This window comes from Artemia franciscana, chromosome 9 (genome assembly GCF_032884065.1).
Source record: "Artemia franciscana chromosome 9, ASM3288406v1, whole genome shotgun sequence".
NCBI lineage: Eukaryota > Metazoa > Arthropoda > Branchiopoda > Anostraca > Artemiidae > Artemia > Artemia franciscana.
Genome location: NC_088871.1, coordinates 43,986,582 through 44,011,385, shown reverse-complemented (window position 1 = coordinate 44,011,385; position 24,804 = coordinate 43,986,582). Strand labels below are relative to the sequence as shown.

The 24,804-nt window shown below is 35.7% G+C and overlaps 1 protein-coding gene across 2 annotated transcripts in view; it reads right to left on the bottom strand.

Annotated features, from left to right (window-relative positions):
- The window catches only part of LOC136031453 (uncharacterized), a 103,130-nt gene that overhangs the window by 37,653 nt on the left and 40,673 nt on the right, over positions 1–24,804 (bottom strand). For both annotated transcript variants that reach the window (XM_065711057.1, XM_065711056.1), the window contains exons 9-11: positions 15,693–19,134; positions 9,254–9,507; positions 4,166–4,295 (exon numbers count right to left, since the gene is read on the bottom strand). In XM_065711057.1, coding sequence (XP_065567129.1) covers positions 4,166–4,295; positions 9,254–9,507; positions 15,693–19,134 — 3,826 coding nt within the window. The remainder of the gene's footprint in view (positions 1–4,165; positions 4,296–9,253; positions 9,508–15,692; positions 19,135–24,804) is intronic.

The following is a 24,804-nucleotide window of genomic DNA, read 5'->3' as shown; positions in this document are numbered from 1 at the left end:
TGACTTAACAACAGTCAAGAATGGCTTTAATGTCAGATTCATATCCCGTTTCAGATACCTAAAAGCGAAATAAAGGGGATCGTTACTAAAATAACTTTTTTTAAGGGGAAATATCTTATTCAGGACAAACAATGGCCACAACGCGAGGTTTATTAGACACTTAAACTTAATGCATAGCAGGTTAAAAATCAACTACCTTTTCTTTTTCTCTAAACCAAACACATTGTGTTTGAAGATTTTGGCCTGACTAGGGCCGAAATGCTGGCAAGTGAAAAATTGGAAATAATCAATCGGGTTGGAACAATAAAAATGGTATTTACATAGCCTCCTGATTTCATACGTCACACTGCAATGTATAAGGCGTGTCCCCCACCTAATCATAATACACAGCCTTTGTCTATGCAAGGTGAACGATTATCATATAAAACGTATATGCAGTATTTTTACTGCTTATAGCCTACAATATTAAATATTCGCGTAGCATCATTTTTTAGGGGGGGAGGTATATTTTTCTGAGGGTGAGCCACAAACGGCTGAGGCGGAAAAAAGAGCATTTTTATGCCCAAATTTTCAACTTTTTGTAAGATGTCCTTATGGCCAATATGAAGGTGGGCAATTAACAAGTGTCTATTTTTGCAGCACCCCAAAATGCTTCAAGTACAGAATTAGTCAAACTTTACCATAGCCAGGGAGAGGTTGAGAGAGCAACGGCAGCTTGAAAAAAATTTATCTATTTTCGACTATAATACGAGAATAATAGCCGAATCTGACCTACCCAGATCTGGAAAATATAACTGATCTTTCTAGCATGATTATCTAATGTTCATTTGTTTATTAATTTATCAAATATATTTTAAAAATATTATAGAACGCAGTGGCTTACAGATGTGAAGTATAAAAATGTAGAAAGTGAAAGTAGCCAGAGTTTTGGAATTTTTCCTCAAAATACTTTGAGGATAAAAAGCATTTTTTAAGTAAGTGAAACCCGATCAACATGATATCTTACTTTATATAACTGATAAGTGTTACTAGCCAATAATTCACTTCTATTAATCAAGAATAAAGGACCCACGAAATTCAGTTTCTTAAGAGGGATGAACGAAACACGGGCAACCCCTCCACGCTTTTATAATATAGGAAGAGGGGGGTTCGAGCCTATGTTTTGTTAGCCGAATGCCTGTGAATCCTGTCGATAGATAACAGGTCAAATATGGATAAATCCTTTTATTATACAGTAAAAAAAAAACAATTAAAAATACTGGATATTTTGATCACTTATACAGTGACTGTCATCAGCAGAGTCGGTATATCTGCTGATGATGGTCATCGTATAAGTGATCGAAATATCCAGTATTTTTTATTGTTTTTTCACTGTATAATAAAAGGATTTACCCCTGTTGAAACTGTTATTTACCGTCATGGTTAAGGCAGTGTGGTCTACGAAATATACCTACGGTGTACAGGGGCGAATCTAGAGTAAAATCTTGGGGGAGGCGGGCAATGTGACAAGGGCACCAAGGAGCAAAATCTTGGGAGGCCGCTTTGACAAAGGTGCCAATAATTGACCAAATTGACAAATTTATTCTAAAAAAAAGAATGAAAAAAGAAAAAAACAGGGAAGAGGGTGCCAGAATCTCGGGGGGGGACCAGGGATCCCTTGGATCCGCCAGTGACGGTGTATCCCGTCACCCAGAAAATATGAAAATAAGCTTGGATATAAAATCAAAAAGATTTTTTTCTTTTTTTGAAAAATACATGGCAAGTTTCACAACTTCAGCTTTTTTAGATCAATGCAACATTTTAGATTGACAATTTCGCAAACAATTATAATTCTATTATTCAAAAGCACGCAAACGTCTAAGTTTTCCCACATGTTCAGTGATTTGTCAATGCGCTATTTAACAAATCAGAAAGTAGGTTTTCAAGCCAAGGCATATGGCAGACTGTTCTATATAATGAATTGTTTCATGTTTTTAACCCTTTCGGTCACGTATTTTTATTCTTTAGTAAGTATTTTAAGCTAAATGCTAATCTTTTCGATGATGTCAACCTTTTTATTTCAGACCCGGAAAATCATAGACTACATGGATGTTCTTGTTAAGGGAGGGAAGAGAGTGAGAGATAAGATAAGCAAAAGCGTTGAAAGGGGACAACCGAGGCAGCTGCCCCAACTATGGCTGGGGGGTTCGCGGCTAGGAGGTTGCCCACTTTCGTCAAATTTTTTACCTTGACTCGGTTTTTTTGTTTATATTTCAGTCGGGAGGGGGCACTGCATTTAATTTTTTACCGGGCACCAACAACCCTAGGAATGACTCTGAAGGCAAGACTTTTCAGTAAAAAAAAAACACATCGAAACATCAAACATCAACTAAAAGAATTTTTTTTAAAGGTAACAAACGAGTGACACTATCCAATTCAGGTAAAATATTCCAGGAACAATGACAAGCAGTCAGGTGGTTGAAGTGTAGTCTTACTGATAGACTGAATGAAAGTCCAATAGTATGGGTCAATAAAGGACCTTATAGGATCACCTCCCCCAGTTCCTCTTTAGCTCCAGTCATCCTGATAATTCCCCATTGCATTTGGTTCGAAAATTTAAGTTGACCATTCTTTCAGACAGATAACTTTATTTTTGAAAACTTTTAGTACTTGTGTATTATATGGTACACACTCGAGAAATTGGATCTACATATCAGACGATAACTGGCTTATACCTGTTAGTATTTGAAGAAAATGAGCTTATGCTCAGTTTAAACATACATTGTTGGTATTTTTTTTATTAAATATTTAATATATAGAGACGGTATTTTGATTAGATTAGGTATTTAATATAATATAATGCAAGATTTTTGAAACACTCGTAATGCCAGAACTTACAGATAAATGCTACATGCCGCCATATCAGTTTGGTTTCCAAAAAGGCCTAGGGTTTGCCCAAGCGCTTATTGCACTATCGTCAAAGCTTATAGATGTTGATAAGTCTGGTGATACGCTCGTCCTAGGGAGTCATGATGTAAGCCATGCTTTCGACTCTCTCATTCACGCACAAATTCTCCTTGAGCTATGTAAACGGGGAGTTGACACGTCTGCTATTCGTGCTTTGTATGATATATATAACAATCTTGCTGTCGTAATCAGGCTATCTGATAGGAACATAACACATTTCGTTATTCCAGTCCGTCGAGGCGTTAGACAGGGTGCCCTTACCTCTCCAGTTGCCTTCAATAACTGTATCCTGAACGCCCAATCCAGCGCAGTTCCTTCGTGTATTTTAAAAGGGATTGATGTGTCACTTATCGCTTATGCAGATTATATTTTTAAAACCAGTCGAACAATACAGTCGTTCGAAAGAAATTTTGCTATTTTAAGTAAAGAATATGCTAAGATTAACCTTCCATTCAAGAGAGAAAAAACGGACATGGTTTTGTTCAACTGGGGTGGAACTCGAGCAGGATTTACTATTAATGTCGATGGCGCGCCAGTTTCCCCCAAATCACAAATGAAATATTTAGAGCTTCCTATCGGTGACACTCTTAAAGCAACTAGAAGGCATTTGATCCTTCATTTCCAACGTCGAACAGCAACTTGGTAGAAGCTTGGAAGCTTGGTAGCAAACAAACTTTGACTCAACCGCAAACTGCTAGTGAAATTTTACAATGCTTGTACACTCCCGAATTTCCTATAACTTGCACCTTTTTGGCGCACACTTACGATAACCAAGACGAAGGAGCTTCGGCGAATCTATTTCCGGTATGCCAAATACCTGCTTGACCTTCCACCATGGTCAAGCAACTCCTGGGTCATTAAAGATAAGGCATCATAGACCCGAATGCTTCTATCAGAAAAAGCATAGAAGCTTATAATAATAGAATTGGTCCGCATCCATGGAGCGCTATTTTGATTCAATGAATGTTTTGCTTTTGCTTTTGCATGTTTTAATTGTTTTTAAGTAAGGTGAAGAGTTGTTTAGTTTTTTAGGTCATTTTCTTTTCTTTTATTCACGTTATACTCCGTTTTTCATGTGTATTATACCGGGTTAAAAATAAATTCAATTCAATTCAATTAAATTCAATATTTCATTAGAAGTAAAACAAAACGACTAGTTTAGAAAAAGGCAAAGTTTGTTATAATGAGAAAACGAAAAGTAATAATAAAAATAAATTACCTTCAGCAACTAAGCTTCCCCGTGTTTGTCTAGAGGGCTCAATAACTTCACCATCCAATTCAAAATTCCTGCTTTCAACTCCGTTACTGACGGCAGTCTTTACATCATCTAAATTGACTTCGTCACTTGCCTTAAAAGAAACAGTTAAAGGAAAGTTAAATACAGTTAAAGGAAAGTTAAATCGTATATGGCAAAGGTAAAGGATACGGCATTAGACTTTACAGTCCGTACCGGCGGTGCTGATCTCCGTTTCTTGGCCCTTCAGCCAGGAAGTGCAATGGGGGGTTGGGGGCCAGCCATCCTGTGCTTTCGCAAACCCTTCCTGTTTACCTTCCCCAGATTTCTCCAGGTACCCATTTAGAGCTGGGTCGACTCTGGCTAAGCTTACTGAGTCTCACCACTGACCCCCGTCCCAAACTGAAGAATTGGGTACACTGGGATTCGAACCCGCGTCCTCTCATACAAGGGGTCCCGAATCCAGCGCACCAATCCACTCGGCCAGGAGGGCATAAATCATATATGCCTTATACACAAACTCAACTATATTTAATTTCCCTTCCAAGTTAATAAAAAGCCCAATCTGGCATGTCTTTCTAAACTTTATACATTTCAAATTGTTATTAAGTTCTGTTTTAATTGCTGTAATAAAGGTCACGAAGATTCTAAACTTTAGGCACCTTACAATCGAATTGCACAGAGCAGATTTTGCTTGGTTTTAGTTCATGTGTAACACGAATAGAAGAAAACACACCTTCTTCCACTTATCAATAATAAAGGAGACTGAAAATATTGATAGACGATTAGAAGAAACATTGTCATAAACCCTTTCTGAACCAGTAGTTATATCCATTGCATAAACGGGTACTAAAAAGAATAGGAAAAGTAAGACGGTGTTCTACTTAATAGGATAGTCATTCTTAGGGTTGCCACCCCTAACTGATTTCTCACTATCTCTAGTAATTTTTTATATTGCCTAAGGAAAAAAACCACTAAATCAGCACACAAATCATTAGATTATTGAAGAAAATCACTAAATTAATCGAAATATATATATATATATATATATATATATATATATATATATATATATATATATATATATATATATATATATATATATATATATACATATATATATATATATATATATATATATATATATATATATATATATATATGTATATATATATATATATATATATATATATATATATATATATATATATATATATATATATATATATATATATATATATATATATATATATATATATATATATATATATATATATAATCTAGTGATTTTTTTTCACCGAGTGGAACACATGGTCATGCTACGGTTTGAGGTGGATCAAATTGCAACATAAAATGTTTTTTCGCTAAAACACTCAGAAAATCTGGGGAATAAAACACTAAAGCTCTGCAGAAATCTGTAACTGGGAGACGCCCTAAAATCACACTTGAAGGTTCGAATTTTATTCAAAAATAAAAAATTAATGCTTTGACTTTGAATGAATTCGATAAGGGTCTTTTACTTCGTATTTGGACCTGCTGAGAATGAATATTAGTTTTAAAATTGATTTAGAGTTTATCCCCCCGCCCAAAAAAAAGAAGTGCATAAAAGTCAAATTTCGCAGGAAAAAGAAAATTTACTTCTATTGCAAAATATTTCGGAATGTCATTCCATACCTTATATTACCTTCTGAATTACAGAAAACTTAGGCACGGAAGACATTATAACCTGAAATTCACGCAGCCAAAACCCCTTAGTCATTCCCAGATTGAGCCGAAAGTCCAAAAAAAATTGAAAAAAAGGAAGAGTCGTTTATTAAAATTGACATATGAGCTGCATGTAAGTCAAGAAAATTATTTACAAACATTCGTGGAACCTAGATTTAACAAAAAAGAAGCCTTTAGTTCTTCCCCAAAAGTAGAAGTGTGATTTGTTTACAAAATATTTTTTTGAAAGAAAGTCGTGCTTCAAATATGACCGGTAAAAGCTTACTAGAACTGGTTGGTGTCACGGTCTGATGTTCATCAGAATTCATCTGTGATTCATCAGAATCACAACATTGATTGCTTCGCTTTGATTTTACATTAATAGTCTGTGGCAAATTCACACTCGTCCTCGTTCTGCTGACCCTAGACTACATTTGTGCAGTTCTCACCTAAATATTCTGAACAGTCAGATGTGTCTTACAGCCCAGATCTTCGTCGGGACCATCTTGCTGTCTAAAAACCCGAATAGCACATGTGCCTAATGAAACTAAGCAGCCGCTCTGTTGCGGATTTCATATCTCCCGTCACTTACATGAGATAAACACCTTCAAGGCATCAACCCCAAGTGGTAGGGTCCAGACTGAAAGAATCTCCATTCAACCTAGCAGTCTGAAAGGAGACTGCTAAAGACTGCAGTCTGAAAGTGGTACCACGCAGCTGAAGATGTGGTTGGAAGTCTTTTAAGGTTGACAAAATATTTCGGCGTTGACAGTTTGCTGAAGAATGCCTGTGTCATAGGGGAGAGGAGCCATACTTTTTGGTCTTGTAAAGGCATAGCATTGCCTTATTCCAGCTATAACAAGTTCATCTCCGGAAACTTTGTCTTAGTTGAACACTAAAAAGGCTTTGTAAATACTTATTTTGCGTTTCACAACCTGATCGGCTTACCGACACCATGGAGCTTGCTGTGGCATCACAGCCAAGGAAAGCAACAAAATGTCAGGTGCAGCGTAGGAAAGCAACAAACACAAAATGTCAGCTGCAGCGTCACCGGGACCCTACTTCGCTTTTAGAAAGCTGAAAGGCTTCAAACTATGCTTGATTTTAACCTGGTAGAAAAGACGGTTGGCATTTTCTTTTGAATGATTAGAAGAAACAAATCCATATCACTACTGACCACCAAAATTTCCATCGTAGTCGCAATAGAAACGGATGTTTTGACAATAAGAAATCCAGCATTGACGGTGGCTTGATAAGTTTTAATTCTCTTTAATTCCCGCAGTGCAATAAGCGCAATATTTGGTCTAATGTCCACAGCTATATTCATCAAAGATAATGTCTGCAATTTTGAAATGCTGCTTCAAGGAAGCCACATAGTTGTTGCATATAGTCCCATAAGGTAGTTCTAGAAAGATAAGATAGCATGTGTGCTGCAACCACCATCCATCAATAACGTAGTGGCCACAGGGGGTGGGGGAAACAACTGGGTCGAGACTGAAGCGTCCTTTATAGATGGGGTTTTCGGGAAATGCCTTGTCGGGACTTTTCATGACTTTAAACGTCAATAGAAAAAGTATCTTATGATCCGTAAACATAGTACGTACGTTTTCTTATTGTAGCTTTAAACAGCAGAAGAAAATATAGTTTTGGACTTTTGACTCTATTCTGGAATGCCTAAGAAATGTTTACTACATGAATTTGAGGTCATGAGGTCTTTCGTGCTTAAATTTTGTGTTTTCAGTAGATAAAATAGTGGCTAATATGACATTCACAAGGCCGTTTCCAGGGGAGTGGAGTTAGGAGTTTGAGAAAACCCCCCACCCACCCCACAAAATGTTTTTCTGACTCGTAAAAACGTAACAAAAATAAATGTAACCAAGTTTTTGATCCGTTTTTTTATAGTTTTTTGTACCCCCCCCCTCCGAATAAATTCTGGATACAAGCTTGGAGATGCAATAACATTTTTGTAGAAAAGGTGATTTTTCAGGCTTTCCCCCATAAAATATGCATAGTAAAAGAGCCTTAAATTCCCACTTAAACCTAAAGAACATTGGCTTAATTTTTGGACTAAATCCGGGCCTGTATGTGTGATTATCGATGATTTTACGGTTTCGCATTTTTGCAGAGCCTTAGCAGTGTATTTTTCAGACTTTTATTGAACGCTTTGGTACAAAAATCATTTGTGTTGGAGTTTGTTCTAGATTTGAGCCACTAGACCTCTGAAGGCGGAGTCTTGGACAAATGTTTTAGTTCGTTAGCTAAGTTCACGCGAATAAGTTAAGCAAAACATTCAGGAAGTCCATTTGTGTTTTATTTAAAACGTTTTGTTTAAAGCAATTCAATTTGTTGTAATTTTGAATTCATATGAATTGCAGGAATCATTTCTTAAACGTTTATTATGTTTGTTACGTAAGCACAGAATTAGGAAATAAGACACAAGACCGATTGGGTGGGGTTTTGTTGTACTTTATTTTGTCCTTTCCCACATCAAGGACTTAGGCAATCGACGCTACAAGAGTTTTCATAATATCAAAATTGAATTATCGTCAAAATTCCTTGGTGTCAGAGAGAAAGCAAGAGCCCCAAATCCTGCCAGTCGGAGTAAGCATTTATAGGATCGCTATAAATATATCCCATTTAATTGGCCATAACCAAGATTAATAAACTATTAAAATTATCCAACGGCTGAATAATATGGGATTAGTTGGAATTTAATACTTCTTCATCTTGTTCAATAGACCGTTTTAGTACCAGGGCAAACCTCCCCTTCGAATAAGCGACATCGTTACCTAGATTTTGCAATTACACCTACTTTTAGAAAAGTATAGTAACGCAAAAATTTGCTTTGCAGCAAATGTCAAATACAGTCATGAGAAAGAGTCTACTATATATGTAGCCATATATGCACGCTGGTCCATCCTCTAATGGGGAACCAGAGACTTCATCGTGGGGGGAGGGAGCAGGCTTACAAAATATGAGCATTGCCTTTCTAGCCAAAAATTAGCAATTTTATTGGGAGCAAATATGAGTGGACGGGAATCCCTTTGTTCGTGGTATGTTTACCACGACTGGCAAAAATATAATCGCTTAAAAACTAACTTTTCTTCATAGAACCAGCAACAGACTGAGCCAGGCGTATGTGCATGAATTTTTTCTCACTGGAGGTACACATCATAAGAGAAGCGCAAAAATAGACAAATTATATGAATAATGTAAGATATAACAGGAACAACCCAGATATTTTATGGAAAAAATAAAGGTTCAAAATACCCCTCCGCGCAAGTTTATGGACTAAGCCCTTAGAAATAAAAACTGTTAGCAATATAGTGGAAATATGACACAATGAAAAGTATAAAAAAATATACATACCTTAACAAAGATTAGCATATCCACTCGTATCCCTTCCGAATCCTTCTTCTTGTCTTCCTTTACATCTACGAGCTCCACACCTCTGTAAACAGAAGCCAGTTCACTATCCATAAAAGTACTGTCTAACCCTCGTTTAACCAAGTTTGAAAGCTTGATAAAATGTTGCTTTGACTTGTCTTCGTACGTGTCACTGTATTGTAAGCTGTTACCATTCAATGACTCAAGGACCATTGATATATTGTATGTATAAGCCCCTGAAAATAAGTAAATCAATTAGTGAAGCAAATTTGTGAACTCTATGTGGTACTTAGAATTGTTTTTTTTTTTCAAACGAGTCTCAAACTGTTTCTTTTCAATCTAGGGGAGGTGAGTAGACACTTAAAATCCCCCGAGATGTGGCTTAAGGAATACCATCCTCCTACAAGAAATACTCGAAGTTGTGGTATAGTATCCTTTTTTATGATTTCACTCCCTTACCCAATAAAATACTTTGATACCCCTCCTTCTGTCTAAATATATTAATGAGATATTCGATTCTGACTTGGCTATTGGGTATGTTTTTGATAGGTGTAAAATAATATTTTTTCGATAGTTTTAATTTGTATCCTTGCAATATTTTTTTTCGGGTTTCTTTGCAATGGTCATTATGGTTTTTTCTTCTTTCATAAATTTAAACAAATTTTTATTATTGCAGATGAATTCTTTGGAAGACTCCAAGTCGCTATATGTCTATTACACCTTTTTGCTACCACAGGAGCCTTAGACTAGGAACATAAAAACCTTTGCGGATTTATAAGACAGATATGACAGCCTTACAATCGGTGACTCTACTATCTCCAAATTTGTCAAGAAAAAAAATTGGTTGCCTCGAGATCTCCTCGAAAATTAAAGTTCATCTATTTATGAGCGTTAATTTTGGGAGAGATTTAAGAAAGCCAAATAATTCTGGGAAATCTCCGAAAAAATCACAGATAATGAAGGCACCTCTTACAATACCAGAAACACCAGAAAAACTCTCGTTGGAAAGACTAAGCCTTGGGTATGATTTTTCTTTTATTATTTTTGTTTTTCTACTTCTACTAACAACTCATTGGCCTTCAGGCCAAGTTACAACTAACGCAAAGCATTGGCCTTTCAAGTGTCACTTTTAATTATAATCAACATTTCGCCTAAAGAGCTATTCACTTTCTTTTCTTAAATAATCTTCTGGGTGAATTAGGCTTCAAGTTTTCTACCTTCTTGACTGAAGAAAACCTATTTTTATTATCCTTTCATTCCAGACTATTCAAATCAGATACAATTCAGGTCTCTCACGAAAGAAATCAACGCTTCAATCCTCGTTTTATCCATACAATAAAATTTAGCTTGTCCATACTAAAAATCTATTTTCACTTAACTAAACTACGGTGCACAATCGGCAAGATACCAGTCAAACAGTTCGTGGTATAGAACTGTAGTAAGGAGCGACTCGGCTCAATAGTAACCAAAACTCTAAAAAACGGAACTTTGATACCAATAGTTACATCAAAAGAATCGCATTTTCAGGCTGATTTTTAAATAAATAAGTTTCATCAAGTTTAGTCTTACCCATCAATTTGCCCTATTTTAGAAAATAGGGGGAAAACCCCCTAAAAGTCATAGAATCTTAACGAAAATCACACCATCAGATTCAGCGTATCCGAGAACCCTAATGTACAAGTTCCAAGCTCCTATCTACGAAAATGTGGAATTTTGTATTTTTTGCTAGAAGACAAATCACAGATGCGTGTTTATTTTTTTTTCTTTTCCCCAGGGGTGATCGCATCGAACCAGTGGTTCCAGAATTTTGCGAGAGGGCTCATTCGAACGGAAATGAGAAGTTCTAGTGCGCTTTTTTAGTGACCAAAAAAATTGGAGGGCATCTAGGCCCCCTCCCATGCTCATTTCTTCCCAAAGTCGTCGGATCAAAATTCTGAGACAGCCATTTCATTCAGCATAGTCGAAGAAACTTATAACTATTTCTTTGGGGACGATTTACTCTCCCAAAGTCCCCGCAGGGGGGGCTGCAAGTTACAAACTTTGACAAGTATTTGCATATAGTAATGGTTATTGGGAAGTGTACAGACGTTTTCAGGGGGGTTTTTGGTTGGGAGGAGGGGTTGAGAAGAGGGGGTTATGTTGGGAAAACTTTCCATGGAGGAAATTGACATGGGGAAGAAGATTTCCATGAAGGGGGCGCAGCATTTTCTAGCATTATTTAAAAAAACAATGAAAAAATAAATATGAAAAAGTTTTTACAACTGTAAGTAAGGAGCAGCATTAAAACTTAAAACGAACAGAAATTATTACGCATGTGAGGGGTTCACCCCCTCCTAATACCTCGCTCTTTACCCTAAAGTGTTTTTAGTAATTTCAACTATTTATTCTACGGCCTTTGTGATTCAGGGGTCATTCTTAAGGAATTGGGCCAAAATTCAAGCTTTAGTGTAAAAAGCAAGGTATTGACGAGGGGGAGAACCCCCTTTTATACGCAGTAAAACATACTAATATAGAATTTCGTTACGTAAGTTTATTCATAAGGTATATATATTTTTACTAATAAAAACGTTCGTAAAAAATGAAAAGTTCTAGTATCGTTTTTAAGTAACCAAAAAATTGGAGGGTAACTAGGCCTCCTCCTCCGCTCCTTTTTTTCAAAATTGTCCGATCAAAACTATGAGAAAGCCATTTAGCCAAAAAAATTAATTAATATGCAAATTTCCAAATATGCAATAGCAAAAATCAAAACATGCTTTAATTCAAAAATGTTCAGAAATAAAAAAAAAAGTTTTTTTAACTGAAAGTAAGGAGCGACATTAAAACTTAAAACGAGCAGAAATTACTCCGTATATGAAAGGGGCTGTTCCCTCCACAACACCCCGCTCTTTACGCTAAAGTTTTATTACTGTTTTAAAAAGTAGAATTGAGAGAAAGAGTCAAACTTTAGCGTAAAGAGCGGGGTGTTGTGGAGGGAACAGCCCCTTTCATGTACGGAGTAATTTCTGTTCGTTTTAAGTTTTAATGTCGCTCCTTACTTTCAGTTAAAAAAACTTTTTTTTTTGTTTAATTCGAGAAAGGTTGAGATGGTTAACACAAGTTCTGCGGATGAAAAATGACAGATTGCCGAAAATCGTCCTTTTCGACCAATTTAAAAGCTGATCATCCGCGAACCGGAGAGGGGGGGAGGCCGCAAGGACGGATTGAAGGGAGAATTGGAACTTCTTGATAGGGTGTAAAGAGGGAGGCTTTAAATAGATTGGAATGGAGAAGGGACAACTGTTAGTTGTTTCAAAATTAGGAAGGTTTTAGGGCTGTATTACATTTACTTATTATTAAAATCCCAAAACTAATTAGTTAAAATTAATACTTTTTGTCCGCAGGAATTAAAACCTTAACGGTGTCTGTTGACTTCTAATGACAATTAAATAAAAAAAAACTAGTTTTTTAACTAATTTTTTAAAAGTAAGGAGCGACATTAAAACTTAAAACGAACAGAAATTACTTCGTGTATGAAAGGGGCTGTTCCCTTCTCAACGCCCCGCTCTTTACGCTAAAGTTTGACTCTTTCTCTCAATTCTACTTTATTAAACAGTAAAAAACTTTAGCGTAAAGAGCGGCGCGTTGAGAAGGGAACAGCCCCTTTCATACACGGAGTAATTTCTGTTCGTTTTAAGTTTTAATGTCGCTCCTTACTTTCAGTTTAAAAAACTAGTTTTTTTGTTTAATTTCTGAACGTTTTTGAATTAATGCATGTTTGATTATGGCTCTCCGCACATAAATTATTCAAATGAAATTTGCATATTAATCCTTTTTTTTGCTAAATGGCTTTCTCTCAGTTTTGATCAGACAATTTTGAGAAAAAAGGGGCGGGGGAGGAGGCCTAGTTGCCCTCCAATTTTTAGGTTACTTGAGACGGCAACTAGAACTTTTAACTTTTTAACGAACGTTTTTATTAGTAAAAAAAATATACGTAACTTAGGAATTAACTTACGTAACGAACTTTTATATTTTTATATTTTTTATTATGTATATGAGGGGGTTTGTCCCCTCGTTAATACCTCACTCTTTACACTAAAGCTTAAATTTTGTCCCAACTCTTTAAGAATGACCCCTGAATCAGAAAGGCCGCAAAATAAATAGTTGAAATTACTAAAAATACTTTAGCGTAAAGAGCGAGGTATTTAGAAGGAGATGAACCCCTCATATACGTAATAATCTAGGTTTAAGTTTTAACTTAAACAGAACTCTGTTTAAGTTTAAGTTTTAATGCTGCTCCTTACTTTCAGTTGAAAAAACTGTTTCATATTTATTTTTTCACTGTCTTTTTTATAATAATGCTAGAAAATCTTGCGCCTCCTTCATTCAATTTCTCTTCCCCCATGACATATTCCTCCAAGGAAAGGTCCTCCCACATAGCCTCCTCCCCTCAAACCCCCTCCAAACCAAAATAATCCCCCTGAAAAACATTTGTACACTTCCCAATAACCGTTACTGTATGTAAACACTGGTCAAAGTTTATAATTTGCAGCCCCTCCCCTGGGAACTGTGGGGGAGTAAGTCATCCAAAAGACATAGTTATTATGGTTCTCGACTATGCTGAACAAAATGGCTATCTCAAAATTTTGATCCGTTGACTTTGGGGAAAAATGAGCGTGGGAGGGGGCCTAGGTGCCCTCCAGTTTTTTGATCACTTAAAAGGGCACTAGTACTTTTTATTTATGTTAGAATGAGCCCTCTTGTGACATTCTAGGACCAATCAGTCGATACGGTGACCCCTGGGGGAAAAAAACAAACAAAAAAAACAAATAAACACGCACCTGTGATCGGTCTTCTGGCAAAAAATACGAAGTTCTACATTTTTGAAGATAGCTTAAAACTTTTAAAGTAGGGTTTTCTGATACACTGAATGCGATGGTGTGATTTTCGTTAAGATTCTATGATTTTAGAGGGTGTTTCCTCCTATTTTCCAAAATAAGGCAAATTTTCTCAGGCTCGTAACTTTTGATGACAAAGACTAAATTTAATGAAACTTATATATTCAAAATCAGCATAAAAATCCGATTCTTTTGATGTACCTTTTAGTATCAAAATTCCGTTTTCTAGAGTTTCATTTACTATTGAGCCGGGTCGCTCCTTACTACAGTTCGTTACCACAAATTGTTTGACTACGCCTTCAAAAGAAAGCCATAACCTCTTAAGCTGTTCAGTGCCATATGTTTGTAACTTATTTTTTGCTAACTTTTGACCAGCATTCCTTTTTTTTATTTTTACACCTGCTATTACCAAAAACTGCGCATGGAGGTCATTTTTATTACAAAATTAAATAAAAGACAATTTTTTTTACTGAAAGTAAGGAGCGACATTAACAACTAAAACAAACAGAAATTTCTCCATATATGAAAGGGGCTGTTCCCTCCTCAACGCCCCGCTCTTTACGCTAAAATTTGATTCTTTCTTTCAAATCAACGTTTTAAAACAGTAAAAAACTTTAGCCTAAAGAGCAAACAAAACAACAACAAATAAACATAAATCAGTCATCTGTCTTCTGGCAAAAATACAAGATTCCATGACTTTTAGGGACTGTTTCCCCTATTTTCTAAAATAAGGCAGATTTTCTCAGGCTCGTAACTATTGATGGGTATGACTAAACTTGATGAAACTTATCTATTTAAAATCAGCATTAAAATGCAATTCTTTTGATGTAACTATTGGTACCAAAATTCCGTTTTTTAGAGTTTCGGTTACTATTGAGCCGGGTCGCTCCTTACTACAGTTCGTTACCACCAACTGCTTGATTGGCTTCCCGATATTTCCTGCTGTTTAGAGATGCACATGGCTGAAAAAAGTTTCCATATGACCAATTCAAAAAATCAGGTTTCATTTCCACTGTCCTATGTAGGTAAAAAAGAAGTAGAACGCAAAGTCATGAAAGTTCGATCAACAGTGTATACTAGTAATTCCTTAAGAGCACCACAGGTCTCAAAGAGCATGATCTTCTCAAATGAATTAAGGTAAATATAAATGTGTTTGTGCTAACAACTGCATTGTTTTAGTACTAATAGCTAATGGTCCCTCTGAAACATGTAATTCCGGTTTTTGCTTCCTTCCCGATTCTGTAATTCTAGAACATGATTTTCCACCTAATTTCTGCAGAACAAAAAGAGTTGTAGTGTTATTTGCAGCCTAGTTTTCTTCAAAACACCTAGAAAACACCTAGTTTTCTTCAAAGAGTCCGTGGTTTAAAATGTTGCTCCTTACTTTGAGTAGAAAAACTAATTTTTTAATATTTTTAACATTGATAGAGTAGAGAGTAAAATATATATATATATATATATATATATATATATATATATATATATATATATATATATATATATATATATATATATTATATAAAATATATAAAATATATATGACTTACTTTCACACACGGCTGAGTCATCCAGTCTTGCAAATCCTCTTTTGCAAATGCACTTTCCAAAACTACCACTTGTATCACAAATTTCATTTTGCTCTGTTGAACATTTAATCTTGCACTCAATTGCATTTTTCACCATTGCAGAAAGTTTTTCATTTTTATCTTGGATGTTAATTTCATTTTCCTTATTATCGAATTTAAATACGTCGCCTTCAGATACGCTAGGTCGTGTTGTTTGCTCTCCCATTTCTTTTGAGATGTCATCATGTTTTTCTGGTTCATTTCTGCCATTATCTGTAGACTCATCTTCATATTCTGATTCATTTTCTAGCTCAAGAGATTCTTCCTCGCTGGTTCCTTCTATTTTTTGCTCTGAATCACCTCTGTTTTCACTATTCTCCTTGCCTTCTACTCCAACTACGCTTTGATTATGGTTGACTTCAACTGTTTCAATGTCTTCGATGTTAGAATTAGTTACCATTCTAGTATCCAAACCATCGGTCCCAATATTCTGGTGCAAAGCTGAATCTTCATCTTCAATGATTTCTATGTTTTCAATTTCTTTAGTATTAGCTTTTACATCATCCTCATCATTTGTTTCCTGGCTTTCACTATTTACAATAAAAGCAGAAATTTCTTCATTTGTCTCACTTGACTCATCGGAAAAGTTGGAAGAATCCATATTTGAATTTACAATATCCTTTATTTCTTCAGCAAAGTGGTTTATGTTCATTTTATCAGCAGTTTCATCAGCAGGTGTTACTTTGATTCCTGGTTCTAAATCTGGCGTCTTATTAGTATCCTTCGTGTTATTATTTATGGTCTGCTCTTCATTCACATTCTGGCTTTGTTCTTTATTCTCCTCTTTTGTGATCTTGGGAATAATAGTTGTGGAATTTGTACTCGTGATATTGGTATCCCTAGAAATAAGCTCAGGTTCAGTACTTGCGTCCAATTCTGAATCATAATCATATTCCCCATCACTCCCTTCTCGTTCATTATCTGGTTCTTTAACCATGCCATTGGGTATTTCATCCTCTTTCTCTATGGAATCATACTGTTCTTCTTCCCCATCTGCTTCGCTACTTTCCTCTTCAAAATTTGGCCTAACAGTAGAGGGTATAACAGCATCTTCAGGGAAGAGTACTAGACCTGGTGACGGGAAAACAACTTGACCAGCTGGTCGAATTCGTCCAGTTTCTGTGGGCTGAATAACCATGGTTTTTCCATTACTAACAACATTTGTTTTAACAATTCTATTATCTCCTTCAATGGATGCTATTGTTTGAACATTTGGTGCTACTATTGTAGCCACTGATGGTACAATTGTGACAACTGATGGAATGAATGGAACCATTGATGGTGCAGATGGCAAGTTACGAGACGGTTGTGTAGCTGTAACCAATGGTACAGACGGCAGGTCTCGAGAAGGCTCTACAACATTTATAAAGGGTGTTGTTTCAACCTTTCGAACCGGCGGAATTTCAATTTCCGGTACTGGTCTTATAAATACTGTCCCCTCTACTCCTTTAGGTGGCTTACCGCCAACAACAGGCACAAGTCGCACAGGTCCGTTTGGACCAGGTATAATAGATCCAGGACCAGGTACAGGAATAGGTTTCCTAGGGTCTTCTACGGGCTTAAAAATAACTGGAGGACTAATCTCTTCGACTTTGTTTGGTAAGTTATCTTCAGGTTTGGAAAAATCAGGCATCAAATTTGGGGGAAACAGAGGAGGCCTAGACTGCCCTGATTGAGTTACTGGCAGACGCTGTTGTGGGAAAAGTAGTGGGTCATTTGGAAACAGAGGGGGAAGTTGACGGGGCTGGTCAGGGCCAGTTAGTTCCTGTCGGAAAGTAACCGGACTCTTCGGACTGTTGAATATTGATGGAGGAACAATATTATTGTTCTGAATATTGTTTCTCCTCTGTGGTGAATCCTTAAACAGTACAATGTCAGGAGTTTTAATTTGCATACCCGGTGGTGATGATTGCCATCTAAAGCCTTCAGCACCAGCACCTGGTCTAAGAAGAGGAGAACCAGGAGCACCAGGCACCAGAGGAATACCTTCTTGGGGAACTCTAGATTCTGATGGTCTTGCAATAGCACCGATTGGAATGAAGTTTGGCTCTTTTTCTAAAGTAAAATCAATAGGATTTTCTGCCGTGTCGTTTCTCTTCAAAGCAAGAGCCAGGCCACCACTTACGAGTCCACTTACTGCATTGAATACTGGCCCAAGTTGGATATTGAGGCCACCTCCTCCATTTGCTACCAAGCTCTGTGCAATAGCGCTCAGACCAAGTGTACCAATTGTTGAAAGACTGGGAATGCTAAGTAAGTTTATTAAGCCACCTGTGGAACCGTCTTCAGACGATGGAGACGGTGTTGGAGCAATTATTTCTGTGGGAACTACAATTACACTACCAGAATTTGTTACAGCTATCACAGTTTCACCTGCTTGGACTTCTTGTGGCTTTCCACCAAGGCCAAGAGCTATAGTTGGCTCAAGCAAGACACTAACGGATGCTACAGGCTGAATAGGGGGTTTTCCTAAAAGAGGTTTCGTTCCTTGTTGTAATGAAGGAACAACACCCAATATCTGCTCTTCTGATATTTCATCAGAAGTTTCTGCATAGTCATCAATTTGACTAGGCTCAATTTCGGCTTCCCCAAAGGGCTCAAGACTTGGATCTGATGTTTCAGACATGGTTGACAGAAAGGATTCTTTCAATGCATTTAATTGTTCATTATTTGGTATGACAGAAATTCCCGTCGATGATGCTACTGTGGGCACTACTTGGGTTGACAGAAATGACTCTTTTAAAGCATTTAGTTGCCCATTATTTGGTATGACAGAAATGCTCATAGATGGTGGTACTGTAGAAACTACCTGGGTCGGTTCAATGAAAGCTGTGGACTGTTCAAATCCAAAAAGAGATTCTTTTAATGCAGCAAGTCCATCTGTAATTGTTTCTAGTACAACACTTGAAGATACTTCAATTCGAGACTTAGTTACAGTTTTTCCTTCTAAAAATATTGTAGTATACATAGTACTGGTGGTGAAGAAAGTTTTGGTGGCTATGATTGGCCCGTCTTCATCTGAAAAATCATCAAATACAGACTTGTTATTTTCCATGCTGCCACTTAGGATTGGGATATCGTTCGGAACAACTTCTGTAGTGACAACAAATTTGGTATTTGTTACAGTCTGACCATTAACAACTGCCAGTTGTGTCTTCGTCTCAGTAACAAAGTATGTTTTCATGTTACTATTTGCTAAAAGACCTCTTGTATCAGTAACAACTTCCGTAATAACTTCTTCCTTAGTTGAAGTAACTAGTTGATTATTTTCAAACAGTGTTGACACATAAGTGAAAGTAGTCAGTTTGGTTCTTGTAGTAAATTCCGACGGATCCTCAATTGATGACTGTACTTCTGCATCAACCTGCAATAAAGTATAATCAAAAAACAAATTACAAACCGGATTTACTAAGGTGCGGAGGAAAAGCTATCCAAGGACAGCCAGAAATAATTTAACTGGAGAAAACTAATGATGTATGGAATGCAGCAGGTTTTTCAATTGTTTTATCTGTCTGTTGGTAAATGAAAAATCACTTTCTGTTGTAAGATAAGTCTTGGCTGAAATTGAAAATTCCGATGGCTAGTTAAATATATGATAGCGTCATGAAAATAAATAATACTTATATTATAAAGACAAAGTTAAGGCGTAAAACAACTGCTCTGGTGATGGTCACTTTTAAGTAGTAGAACCATGGTAAAAAAAAAAAAAAAAAAAAAAAAAAAAATTCTAAAGACTGCGAGACTTAGTTCTTGCGGTACTTCGTTCAACATATGTAAAGAAACAGTACTACAGTTCTAGAAGCCAGTAAAACAAATATAATGAATTAATTTTCAGAAAATTATAGTGGACCTGCATTACCAAAAACACACGAGTCAAACAAGTGTTTTTTTTTTGTACTGAAATCAATCTTTCTCTTTTCAATTAAAGAAGTGAAGAGCTAAATAGAACATAACTTAAAATACTCTTGTTGTTATTAATATCAATATAGTGACTGTCCTCACACTTGTTTAAAGGGGGGATGCACCGAATATTTTTAGGAAGATGAGAGTACATCGGAAGACACCGAAAAACAAAGGTATATATATATATATATATATATATATATATATATATATATATATATATATATATATATATATATATATATACATATATATATATACATATATATATATATATATACATATATATATATATATATATATATATATATATATATATATATATATATATATATATATCTATATATATATATAATATCAAATTCCCCAGGTTAATATCAGTTAATATCAGAGTTAATATCAAAATTCCCCAGGCTTCATACCTCTGGGGAGGGGCTTTAAAGCCATGCCTCACCAAGCTGCACAGGTTTTTACGATCTTCATTGTGTTTCTCATGTGATTTATGGATTTTAGGGACTTTCATGATCTTGCCCCACTCTCTCAAAATTCAATACCTTCTATAGGGAACATATTCCTTTATATCCACCCGCTATTACGACACTAATTCAACAATGTGTCCTTTCCGTACAAATAATGTAACGGTTCGTGGTAACGAATTGTAGTAAGGAGTGACCCGGCTCAATAGTAACCAAAACTCTAAAAAATGAAATGTTTGATACCAATAGCTACATCAAAAGAATCTCACTTTCATGCTGATTTTAAATATATAAGTTTCATCAAGTTTAGTCTTACCCATCAAAAGTTACGAGCCTGAGAAAATTTGTCTTATTTTAGAAAATAGGGGGAAACAACCCATAAAAGTCATAGAATCTTAACGAAAATCACACCATCAGATTCAGCGTATGAGAGAACCCATTTGTAGAAGTTTCAAGCTCCTATCTACAAAAATGTGGAATTTTGTATTTTTTCCGGAAGGCAGATCAAAGCAGAAAGAGTCAAGCTTTAGCGTAAAGAGCGGGGCGTTGATGAGGAAGCAGCCCTCATCAACACCCCACTCTTTACGCTAATGTTTGACTCTTTTTCTGAACTCTACTTTTTAAAACAGTAAAAAACTTTAGCGTAAAGAGCGGGGCGTTAATGAGGAAGCAGCCCCTTTCATATACGAAGTAATTTCTGTTCGTTTTAAGCTTTAATGTCGCTCCTTACTTTCAGTTAAAAATCACTTGTTTTTTTTATTTAATTACTAAACGAGGCGTCACTGACTTTCAAAGATCAAATACGCCAGTAGTGTTTGCCAATCGTAGCGGAACTGTGCCACACGTAGATACTTATTTTTCATTTTTAGTTTGTACTATATTTTTTGATTCCCAGTCTCATATTTGCTTTTGCTTTGTCGTTTTCAATTCAACTAATTTTATTCATTTATTACTTTGGATGCGTCTGAACACCTTTTTCCTCGAAGCTCAGGACCAGTTCGAGATGGCTTGAGGTCTCTCTGGCCTAAATATCTCCTTAGTCACTTATGTTGACGACATTTTTAACATTAGCCAGACTTTGGACAAAATTTCTGAAACTTTCCAAAATTGCAAGTAAAATATTTAAAATTTGGTATTGAATCTAACTCTGGAAAGTCTGACATTGTCCTTTTTAACTGGAAAGACCCACTTTTCATGGAATTGTACTCGGGAATTCAAAGATCTGCCCGTCTAACCAAATCGTTTATCTAGGTATTAATATTGGAAATGCCATTTCTCATACACGTCATTTCCTAACAAAAGTCATCAAACGCCGCATATCAGCTGCCCATGCTTCCATAGTCTCTACTAAGCTTCATTTCAATCGTCGTCATATCGTAACGCTGTACAACACTGTTGCTTTTTCCCATATGCTCAACATTGCACCCTTCTATTGGATTCTAACAAACTTTTATAAATTGAAAATCTGCTCCGCTTTTTTCCGTTCCGCAAAATACCTACTGATATATCCAACTTGGACACGCAATTCAAACTCATGAACAGTCTTCACATAGCAGATCCTACTATAGCTGTTGCTAAACTTATGGAGAAACCAACCACAAGATTTCAAGACATGTTTGGAGCCAACTTCTTCAACTATAGTTACCTTGTTATAATTGTGTAGTGATATTTTGCTTCTTTTTTTTTCTCTTTGTAGTGTTCCGTTATTTTTTTTCGTACAAATACGAGTTTTCAATTTTCAATAAATAATAATAATAATAATAACTGTTTTAGCCGCCCTCCCTTTGAAATACTGTCCATCTGGGGTCAAACGAAACGCATACCAGTCCCCTTGGGTGGGAAGTGGTCATAAAAAAGGATTTAAATAAATTGAGTCTTTATGGTAGGTGGATAAAGAGTAAAGCTTCAGAAAGATTATGATAGAGGAGCGTAATTTACTGCTTCGGCCCTAGGTGGTTTGGTGGTGCAATGAATTATTGGGAGTAGTGGTATCATAAACTAATTGTTAATTTGAAATTTTAGTTCTTTTCTATACAATTATTCGTACTTCTGATGGTGGGGTTTTTGCAGATACAATCAAGTTTCCAGATAGATGTGCCAGTTCTCCATTCGAATACAAAAACGAGTATATGGACTCCATATGAGTTCAAATCCACATTTGTATGTTGCTGCAGTGTTTAAGTCCCTACAAGCTGAGCTTTTGGGGCTGCAATATCAACCGTATATGTTTTCGCTTTCGTTTGTCTCTTTCGTTGTTTCTTTGTTGTTGTTGTAAATTGTCACATTAGAAGTATATGTTATAGTATTCAATAAATGAATTGAATTGAAATTAATTGATCCTGAACTCGTTTAGGTTCAGCAAAGTAAATTATATATCTTTTTGGAATGGTGAAATATTATCACAACTTAAAAAGATGAAGTACTATTTCAACCTTGTTCAAACTATTTAATAAACCTAGTTTCACTCGAAAATACAGCTCTGCCAGTTGTGAATGATTTAGTTTTAACTACATTTTTACTTTATCGACAAGTGAGCATTATATAGTCGGTGATTATATAGTCTGTTATGCAAATCAAGTGATTTGGTTATATATTAATTCAAAACCCTTTTTCTAACTTTCAAAGTACACATTTTTGGGTGCATTTAAGATATGGCATTGTTTACCATCCGTGACTTCCCAATGGGTCGTGACTGGTCTTTTTAAAATGAATTTTTTTTCAATAGTTTCATTTTAAAAGTTCTAATGCTGATTGAAAGAGTTTTACTGACAGACGTTTGCAAACTACCTAGAAGAGAGCAATCGGACGTAAAGCTTGAAAACAAATTTACCACTTGGCAATGGAATTACTTACCATGGCTAGGAGTTGGTGGTTTGCGGCTTTATTTCCGTTATAGGGATGAAAATTTCATTTTTTTAAAGAAAAGTAAAGAGTTACATTAAACAGAAGACGAGGAGAGAAGAATATTCAAATAATAATTCAAGTCTAAAACAACGACAAGATCGTATTCAATAAATAAATGAAACCCAAAACAAAAAGAAATCACAACCAACAGAAGTAGGGCTAACACCCCCCCCCCTATGCCCTCTAATGACGAGAACGTTATCTGTGTTTTATCGGCAACAATTCTTATATCAACCTATTTGTTTTTTATTTCTCATAAAATCAAAGAAAATGCCGCCATAATAATCAAAACTACTGAAAAGATTTAAAGAAATGCAGATTGACAATTCAATATATAATGACAATCATTGCTGAAAGTGTCAAAAATTTGGGTTTATTGACGTTATAAAAAAAGCGTTAAAAATACATTTTGTGTTCATTAAAGCGCGAATAACATTCTGGTTCTTTGAAGGCGCCTACTATTGCGCTGCCTATGAAACAAAAAGCATTAGGGCTGCCCAAACAGTCATGCGCCGCAAACCCAACCATCTTATAGAAAATGTCCAATTACAGAATTTTATTCAACGTTAAATGTTATTACGTTTGTTAGCTATATAATGATTTTATTTCGCAAGAACTTATTGAGAAGCTATAATACCCATCGCTTCTTCTGGGTCAGAGAACACTCTGTGACGCATAAGTGGTTTTGGGATGCAAACGAACCTTGACCAGAAGAATGTACTATTTAAGTTGATTTAAAACACATAAAATTCCAAAGTTTTTAATTTACAAATCAACAGCCACAATTCACGAAGTTTAGAGGAGAGGGCACAGATTTTAATTTAATTTTTTTTTTTTAAATGAAGACACAAAATATATTTTTTTAAATATATGGAAGAGGGGTAGTTAAATTTTTTTGGCAATTTTTTTCAGAAAAATGCCAAAAAAAGTCTAGAAGGGTGAAAATTCTAGGAGGAAATTAGTCCCCTCCCCCCTCGATTCGGACCCCTGAACATTCGTACCTTTAAGATTGCGTTTAGATTCATCATATTGTATTATCCGCCGAGTGTTGGCCAGAATCCTAAGTATTTGATCAAATGAAATGTTTGATCTTTTTTCTGCCACCTTTATTGCGTACCTCTGAATATTTACCATTCTACCATTCTTATATTCTACCACTCTCCTAACAAAGCCAAAATTTGGAGCGTGATGTAATAAAAGCAAGCCCGACTGAGGACTTTTGTATGGCGTGTGCGAAGTCCCTAGTCTAGTCTTTTTTTTTTTTTTTTTTTTTTTTTTTTTTTTTTTTTTTTTTTTTTTTTTTTTTTTTTTTTTTTTGTAAGACTGTCCACAAGAGTTCAAAGGCCTGGCTGATTAGAAAGAAGTGACAAAATTTCAAAAAAAATATGTATTAGGAGCCTACATATGTGCTAGACAAATAAAATGAGAGAAATGATACCATTTGCTCTTTATGTATTCTTACTATGTTTCTTTTATTACTCTCGGTACTTATTTGTTATAGCGCCTATGTTAAGTTCTTGATCCATGAACGCACTGTAGAACCGGTTTCTTCGTTAGTTTCTTTTAGCTTAGTGTGAGACAAGACAAACAGAAGTGACAGAATAGACGGAAAACATATAATTTGGCCTATATATTTTCACATTACGGAGGAGGGGTGGGGGTAAAGTATTCGGGCAGTGTCAAGTTAGAAAACAATTCTTACTTCATTATATGCATAATAATTGCACTTTTTATGCAGACCCGCGACACCT